The sequence below is a fragment of the Lolium rigidum genome, chromosome 1 (assembly GCF_022539505.1).
Source record: "Lolium rigidum isolate FL_2022 chromosome 1, APGP_CSIRO_Lrig_0.1, whole genome shotgun sequence".
Taxonomy (NCBI): domain Eukaryota; kingdom Viridiplantae; phylum Streptophyta; class Magnoliopsida; order Poales; family Poaceae; genus Lolium; species Lolium rigidum.
The window spans coordinates 14,458,934-14,467,983 of record NC_061508.1 but is presented as its reverse complement, the minus strand read 5'-3'; the positions used below and the strand labels follow the sequence as shown (position 1 = coordinate 14,467,983).

At 47.6% G+C, this 9,050-nt stretch overlaps 1 protein-coding gene across 1 annotated transcript; it reads right to left on the bottom strand.

Moving 5' to 3' along the window:
- Positions 1–1,362: 1,362 nt before the first annotated feature.
- On the bottom strand, positions 1,363–5,777 carry LOC124684953 (sucrose:sucrose 1-fructosyltransferase-like). The gene is made up of 4 exons (XM_047219213.1): positions 5,320–5,777; positions 5,109–5,117; positions 3,865–4,703; positions 1,363–2,448 (listed from the first exon to the last, which is right to left on the bottom strand). The coding sequence occupies exons 1-4, from the start codon at positions 5,729–5,731 to the stop codon at positions 1,762–1,764; spliced, it is 1,947 nt and encodes a 648-aa protein (XP_047075169.1). The 5' UTR covers positions 5,732–5,777; the 3' UTR covers positions 1,363–1,761.
- Positions 5,778–9,050: the final 3,273 nt, after the last annotated feature.

Here is a 9,050-nt window from a genome sequence, read left to right as displayed (position 1 = left end):
CTTGGGCCGGATTTTTTAGCATCGGGCTTTCCTCGGTCCGGCCCGAGGCTCGGCCCGGCCCGACACATGCCCAAGTATAATCAACACATAACTCCGACACAAATAGGCTGCTTTCGGTGTTCAATTTTCTGTACTGCTTTCACGACAAACCAAAAATCGATCGAAAATCTCAGACAAACGAATCAGGCTAACGTCGCATTGGCGCATGGAAATCAGGGCAGCGGCAGGCTATCACGCCGAGCAGCATAGTGGCGGGACCTGCCGCCACCAGCTGCAGAGGCTAGGTCCACGTCCGCCTGCCACTAGAGACAGGGCAGCATGGCCCGCTTCAACGAACGACGGCTGGCGATGAATGGTTGACAGCTAACGTGGTGCCACGGGCTCAGCCGACATGCCCTGCCGCCACCGCTCCCGGCGGCATGATGCCACGTGTTGGCTGGGGCTCTGCCGCCACGCCGGAGATGGTCTTTTTTTGCCAATTTAATTTGCAGGTGGTCATTTTTGTCAATAAATTAGGCAGGGTGATCTCTTTTACCAAAAAATCAGTATATGAAACAAAGGGAGTACACAGCTAGGGCTCTTCTCCTATGAATTCCCCAAGTGTCGATCTGAATGCGTCCAGCTCTCGGGATCCTTGATTGGTATACTCCTCAAGTGTCCCAAGTGTCATTTTTGTTTCTTTGCATTTGTGTTCGAAATGTGATGGATCCAAACTGCGACGACCTAGACGCAGCGCGGCATCGTTCTTCCATGATCCACGAGACATGTGTTTGTCACATCGATGAAGGAACGGCTGTCAGTGACTTATCGCAGTCGCATCGAGCTGACCTAACTGTCATGTGCTCACTCCTAGCTTGCTTGCAGTTCCGTGATAGCTTGTCGATCCCAGGATGGAATCGATACTTAGGCTCAGCTAGATCCACGTATTTATGTAGATGCAGCATTACATTGGATTGTTATCCATGCGAACCAATTTAGGCTGTTTGAAAGAGGCACTGGTGGAAAGTAGGCTGGATGCACTACTCGATTGTAACCCATGCATACATACATGCATGATCCGGTTAGCTCGACCACGCATTCATGATTGGTTTTTCCATGCATTCTCTTCTCAACTTTCATAGGATGCTTGCAGTTGAACTTTTTTGTTCGGTTACTTGGTGGTAATGGACTCCAGCTGAAAGACCGTTAGGAAAAGAGCAATTGTACAGAGCTATATCAACAATTCAGATATCTAATCATGCATATATACTCCAGATTCAGAAACACTTCACAGATAAATTCATTTACGGTTGATTGATTGCTTGAACTAATTTGTTCCATTACCATGATGGTAATGGACTCCAGGTCTCTAGCACAAAAGTCTTATCGTACATAATCCAATTTCATAAACCTTTCCCCAATAATTTCATTTACAATTGATTGATCAATATCATCAAAATAATTAATCATCACTGTCATGCAGTAGAGATATCATCGATCCTGCCAATATATGTATAGTTACACTCGGAAGGCAGGAGAGAAATAGGACACAATCGTCCATCTATAGCTAATTCATCCATCTCGTCAAAAACCCAAAACCCAAAAAACCAACAAAACAACAACATGGTAAATAGAGTAGCTAGTACTCCATCTCCTTCTGCATCCAAGAGAAGAGGAAGCCGCCACCGACCGATCCGGCGATCGATCGATCAATAGTATGTATGTATATGTAGTAGGTGATCATCCTCACCATCCGCGCACGCTATCCATGGATGACGATGACTACAAGTCGTCAGCCATGAAGATCTGGTTGTAGGACGAGTCCATCTCATGCACCACGAGCTTCTCGACGGTGACGGTGCCGCTGGTGGCATTGTTGAAAAGATATGCACCGGCAGCGCCGTAGATAGCCTCCGTTGGGTACACCCTCGATGTCGCTGTGGACCTTCCGCCCATGGCGAAGCTCTCCACGATTGAGTGGTCCACGAGCACCCTCACGGAGAATGCCTCGCCATCGAGGATAGGCACGGTGTATCCCACCACTCGCTTCACGACATCCTTGGCCAGTGTAGACCGCGACTCGTCGTGGCAGAAGTGGGTCTGGAGGCCCCCATCAAGGCCCTTGGCCACATAGAAGTACACCGCCGTCTGCTCCTCCTTACCGTCGGCAAGGACGAGTAGGCCAAAGGGGCCGAGTGCACCACGGTTGGCAGAGCCGCCGCTGGTGCTGCAGTTGTAGCCAACGTCAGCCTCGTTGAGGGCGGCGATGGTGGCGGAGTCGAGGCGGAAGGAAGCCTCGATGTCGAGTTGTGTGGCACGGTGGAGCGCCAATGGGTAGACGCTACCATGGTCGATGGTGACTCCACTGAGGTCGGTGGAGTTGATGCGGAGGGTCTCGAGCTCCTCCACCGGCCACTGGATGAGGTTGGTCCGGGTCTTCTCGTCGAGCTCCACCGTCCTCGGGATCGACTGCAAGCACACATCAACCAATCCTTTTCTTAGTTAAAATAATTCAAGCAGAGGTAGGTCCAATGATCGATCATGCATTCATCCACATCAACATCTTGGAAAAGAAAATAGAAGAACGGAACAAATTGGTGTCACATATTCACAAAAGTAAAGAATGTTCAGACTCGATAAGAACGATTAGTCGTATCCATCGTTGGCAGGACCAATCAAATAGTTCTTTCTTATCGTTCTTATCATAACGGTCAGCTGGAACGATTAGTCACATAATATTTCCATGCAAATCCCATCGATTCCAGACAGGAAGGGAGGAGAAAGTTGAAATTTGGTGGTTAGCTGGGAGCAGACAAATTAAGATACCGTTGCCAATCATAACGGTCAGCACCAGAAGTCATCGATATATTTATTTATGCATCCACGTGGTTCCACGTGGGATCGACGTGGCGTGCACATGTGGTGTCTAGCTAGGGCACATGCATGACAGTTGGGTTGGGTATAGTCTTTGCTATAACATGTTGAGAAATGACACTTGGCTTGCACCCGTTGACCAAAGTTTGGAAGATGCAAGGGAGAATATGGAACTGGTCAGAGAAAAAGTACTCTTGAAATTCAGCTGGCCTTTCAATTGAAAAGTATCCAACCTACCACAGGAGAGGATCATCAAAAAGGGTTACATGCATTATACTAATAGCTTCGAGAAGGGTATTGGTTTGCAGTCTGGTCAACTGGTACATCTTAGGTGCATGAGTTGGGATTAACTAAAGATCACACGGAACATGCATGCACGTTTTTAAACCCAGTTGTCATGTTAAGGTGAAGATTTCAATCTAATCCCAGTTGTCATGTTAAGCTGAAGATGTCAATCTTCTAAACAGCGATATAGCTGGCGACATGCGACCTATAGGTAGGTAGGTGGTTAAACAGGAAAGAAACGTGAAACGGCATGACTGCGACTTGTGTACCACTTAATCGATGCGTGACAACGTCGCCAATCCCCACGACCAATTAGCAGACATAAATCCATTCTCATCCCATTGACAATGCGATTAACAGTTCTCTGCATGCCTACGCATTTGTCGGCGGGCCGATCCGTCAGCATCTATATGCATGCTTGCATCAACATTTCGATTAAGCAGGTTGAAGGTCTGATCAATTGCAGGATGCATGAGATCTAACTAACATATATATGCATAATGGAACTAAGATACAAATCAGTAAGGCAAAAGCGATGGATGCATATATGTCAGTTAGATCTCATGCATCCTGTCGACCTACGACTGTCGGCGGGACAATCCGTGTCACAGCTATGCATGCATTCATCAACATTTCGATTAAGCAGGTTGAAGTTCTGATCGATTGCAGGATATGCATAATGGAACTATAAAGCAAAGCTATAAGGCAAAAGCAATGGATGCATACCATGAGGGATGCCCATCCCTTGGCGACATCGGCGCGCTCAGAGTCGGTCTCACCGATCCATCCCCAGAGCACGCGCCGATTCTTGGCCGGGTCGTAGAAGGTCTTGGATGCGTAGAACTTGCCCCAGTCGTACCTCAGCCCAATCCCTAGGTCGTTCTCCGGGTCCGCGGCCGTGAACGTGTTGGCTGCCGCGTCGTATTTCCCTAGCGTGTACCAGTCATGTCGGTCGTCGTCGCTGCTCTCCTTGATCACGTACAACTCCTCACTGCCGTTCTTGCCTCCAACGGGGTAGAAGTCGATGCACTCCCACATGCCAGTGCCGTCGACGCGATGCAAGTATCCTGGGATGAGCTCGTAGTTGAGGAAGTCCTTGGTCTTGTACACCATGGCGATACCGGCGTGGCCGTTGTTGTCCTTGGACCCGATGACGGTGCGCCACGTCTGGTCGGACTCATCGAACCAGGCGGTGGTCGGGTCACGGAAGTCCTTGTCACCGATCCCGGGTGGCGGGAGGAGCACGGGGTTGGCTTCGTGCTTGGTCCAGTTGCGGAGGAGGGAGTCGCTGGGGTCCTCGGGCACGGCGAGGCACTGAACCTGCACGGAGGCGTTGGTGGACCCCGTGTAGAGCATGTTGAGGGTCCCGTCGGGGAACACGGTGGCGGAGCCCGTCCAGACACCGTTGATGTCGTACCATTGGTCGGGCACCATGGCAAGCGGGAGGTGGCGCCAGTGGACCAGGTCCCGGGACACGGCGTGGCCCCACGCGATGTTGCCCCAGACCGCCCCCTCGGGGTTGTACTGGTAGAAGAGGTGGTACCATCCGCGGTAATAAACCGGACCTGCACGGATAATTTGAGATTAGATCGATCCAGGCCATGGATGGAAGAAAAGAAGGGTTAGTTATACTCAAACTAGAGTCAGTTAAGGAAGGTGGATCGGTGATTAGGTGGATATGTATGCGTACGTTAATGGCAAGATAAAGGATAATAATCATTTGTGGTTAGGCTGGCACATTATTGTAGTGGGGACGTGATTAATCGTGTGTACCAATGAGAAACAGGACCGAGGTAATCTCGATCTCTCTATCCATCTACACCGGTTTCAGTTTTCCGGCAACCAATGGCGCGTGGTCAAAATAGATGCAGATATGGTTTCCCTTCCGCGCGCGCGAGACAGGCGGCGATCGGGCAAGCGACAATTGAACAAGAATATTCCATGGATAGGATCGGTTAATCGGTACTAACCGTTGGGATCTGCATGCATGTCGTCGCCGGAGAAGGTACGCCGCCGGCCGCACCAGCGAGCAAACAGGAAAGAAAGCAATGGCAACAGCGTCAGCTTATGTCGATCAAATCAATCACGTACGAGAGATGTATAGATAGATATGAAAGCAAGATACATCTGAGCCTGAATCGGACGGGAAAAGGAAAGGAGTAATGGATGGATCGTACGTACCGTTCATCCAGTTCATCTCGGGCTGGAAATGGAAACCCGTGCGCTGCCACTGCAGCATGGCGTTGCTCCACGGGAACCCGTCGGCGTCGGCGCCGGAGCCGGCGCCGAGGAACCCCATCTCCTCCGCCGCGCCGGACGTCTTCTCCGACACGCCCGCGTCCCTCCCACGGCTCCTCGCCGTCTCCGACAGCGCCGGCATGGCAGCCACGTCGACGGCCACGCGGTCCACCCTGGACCCGGCGAGCGTGCTGGCGACCACGAACACGACCAGGGCCGACGCCGCAAGAACGGCCGCGCACGCGCGCCACCTCACGCCGCCGGTGCTCCGGCGGTCGTCGTGGCCATGGGCGTCGTCGGAGGAGTGGGGCAGCGGCTCGTACGCGTACGCGCCGGGAATGGACCGAGACTCCATCGATCGTCGGCGAATTCCAAAACGAAGGACGGAGCAGATTCTGATATGGGTGGATGGATGTGGCTTCCCGAGCGAGCGAGCGAGCGGGATTTATAGTTGCGCGGGGAGCAAAAATGGAAACAAGGCGCGGGATGCAAGCGCGTGCGTAGGTGTGGGTGGCTGGAGTGTGGGGCCGGACGGTCAGCGAGGGTGAAATGGACATTGACCCTACGAGATCGGTGGATCCTCACTTATCGCTCGCCCGGTTGATTCTTTTTTGGATAGTTGCTATCCATTTCTAGGCACTTTCTATTCTCCAGCCTTCCCTTCCCTATTCGTGTGAGGACCGTGTGTACATAATCTTTTTTTATATGCCTTGTTACTCCATTCCTTTTCCCTTCTTCCCGGACATGAAAAAATTACCCCTCCACATGATCATCTTGACGATGACCTAGTAGTCTCTTGACATGCATCACCATTGTGGGCCAATTCCAACTTGCCAATTGGCCACCGTTCTAGAATATAAAATCTGTGCCGTGAGAATATAAAATATGTGCTTGCCAAAGAGGACTACATTCAATAAAAAGCACAAATGTGTTTGTATCTCGCTCGAAATAGAAAAATGCCAACAATATTTGTTTTGTCTGTTTGATTACCAACTAGAAACCTAAGGTTTAGTGGTTCGAAAAAACCATATAGACCGGAGAAAGGACAACTGTACGTGAATAAGTGGATGGTGGTCCATTTTTACATCATTGTCCGCTCCTGGAATTTGCTTGCAAAAGAAGTCACAACTGGCTTCTTATTCTCTATAAGTCACATACTTGTATGTATATATTTTACTATGGCTGAATTAGTATTTGCCTTTCCCTCTTCCTGGACCCCGACATGGTTTTACCTCCCACAAAAGAAGTTCTCCTTTCAATGATGACCCACCTTGAGCCATTCTTACTGAGCCAATGATGATGGCCTAGTGGTATCTATCCACACACTACACCACCATTGTAGACTGATGCCATTTCACCACCTGGTTGCCGCTTGAGAGTATAGAAGTCATGGTTCGAGAGTCGAGAGAACCCTTGATGCTAGAGAAGATACCACCATGAGTGAATTGGTCGAGGAATTCGTGAATTGATTTCGATGAATTTTTGTCGCCTTGTATAAGATTTTTTATCAAAGAGTTTATGTCAAACTTCATTCATTAAAGATCACACATTTGTTGGTAGCTCAATACCAAGAATGTCAACCACTCTCTTTTATTTGTTAGCTTTCTAGCTAGAAACTATGGTTTGTAGGTTCGGAACCCCACAGATGGAAAAGGGATACAACTGTAAGTGAATAAGTGAAAGAGAGTCAATGTTGTCACCTTTTTCACTTTACGAAGCTGCATCCCAAAAAGTTTGGAGACAACTTTCTTTATTTAATTGAAATAGACACATGGGTGTAACATATATGTCTGTTTGTGCGCGGCGAGGAATTTCCTATATGAAGCCCCCCACTCCACATGATAACACATAACACTAAGATGACTAAAATCAACCCATCAGATTAAATTTTATAGACATTGCTAATAAAACATCTATATTGTTGCCTTCTCTGCTATTGGATATTGCACGCCGGATATGTTACAATCGACCTTGTTAAAATCAATCCAAAAAATCAAATGGTTATAATTATTGTACATTATCGTGTATCACATGTTCTCCCCTCGCTTGAAAAACGTTTCTACCACTACATTTGAATCATTTAACGGATTTAAATTACTATAATAATGAATGTAAAATCCGAGCCCACAAAATCATGCCACCAGTTTCTTCAGGATTATCTAGCACCTAATCCATGCTGACCACTAACCTGAATAAAACTTTTTTTGCGAAACACAGTACAGACGTAGACGCTCATACATATACATATACATTCATCCCTATGAACACACGCACGCATAATAAATAATGCGGACATACATATCCTCATAAAAATAATGCAAATAGCTACACGGTCGAGGAAATAATGCAGCACAAGAACTAGATAGAGGCCAAAGAAGAGGAAGCAACACAATCGGTGAGGTCAGTATTTGCTAGACATACTGGCTGCCAGGTGGTGCCACGTTTGACAGGTAATTTGGTTTGTTGCTTTTGTCCGGGTGGATTACCGATGGCCCACCAACAGTTCTACATAGGGGTAATCGGGCGTGTATCTCATGTTTTAGCGAAGTCGCAGATGCTGAATAGGCCGGATAACATGGAACACCGAGATAATAAGAACCGATCAAGGGATTGAAATTGTCAGGTCAGGTCAGCTATCTCGTGGATCACGTGTTTTTCTTTTGGGAGAAAATGTTGTTGCTGCACCATCTGGACTCATACAGGGGGCTTATATTAGTGCACGAATAGATAGAATGTGGAGCCCATCAGTTGCTTCCAGGTTATCCATCCTCTAATACATGACGACCACCAACCGTCCAACCAGAACCAAACTGTCAAGAGATTCAATCCACAATTAAGTAGTCCAATAATGCTGGTAGATCCAGATAAAATAATTCAGCTACAGTGGATAATAAGAAGGAGCACGGCCAGTAGATGGAAAAGAGAGCCGAGAGGAGATGAAGCAACACAATCAATCAGCGAGCTCAGCACATGCCGGGTACACTGGCTGCCAGGTGTTGCCACATCGGATTGGTCATCATCCCCTTCCTCCAACAGGCAAGTTGTTTTGTTGCTTTCGTTCGGTCAATGGTAAAGTGGCCCACCAACATCGTGTGTATAGTTACTCCTCGATTTCATATTGGTTGTCGTTGATTTTGATGCTCTAGACACAAGTGTGTCTGGAGGTACTCTCTCATTCTCAGTTTACTAGTCCTCCCCGTATCCCTAGGTCGCAAATTTAACCTATATAATTTAAATTATATAATGCAAAAATTATATCATTAGAAAATAGAACATCTAAACTTTCTAATGATATAATTTTTATAACATATAACTAATGCTAATTTGATCAAATTTGCGACCTAGATGTACGTGCACGCCTTATAAACTGTGAGAGAGGGAGTATGTGTATCATGAATGGATGTTTGCAGCTGACCCATGAGAGCAAGTACAATAAGTTCTAGTCAGCTGGCTACAAGGATTAAAATAATATATTTGTGTCTAGTTGGAGGAGAGAGAAGATGATAGAGAATATAAGTGGACTCTCATGCAAGAGCTAGTTCTAGCACATGCTCCCAGACAAGTTGTGTCAATGAAAGGTGGCCCATCCATTGAGAAAGTAGTGTATTCTTATAGCCAACTATTGTACTTGTTGGCTACAAGTTAGCTATAGATGACATGATATCTTGCTTATA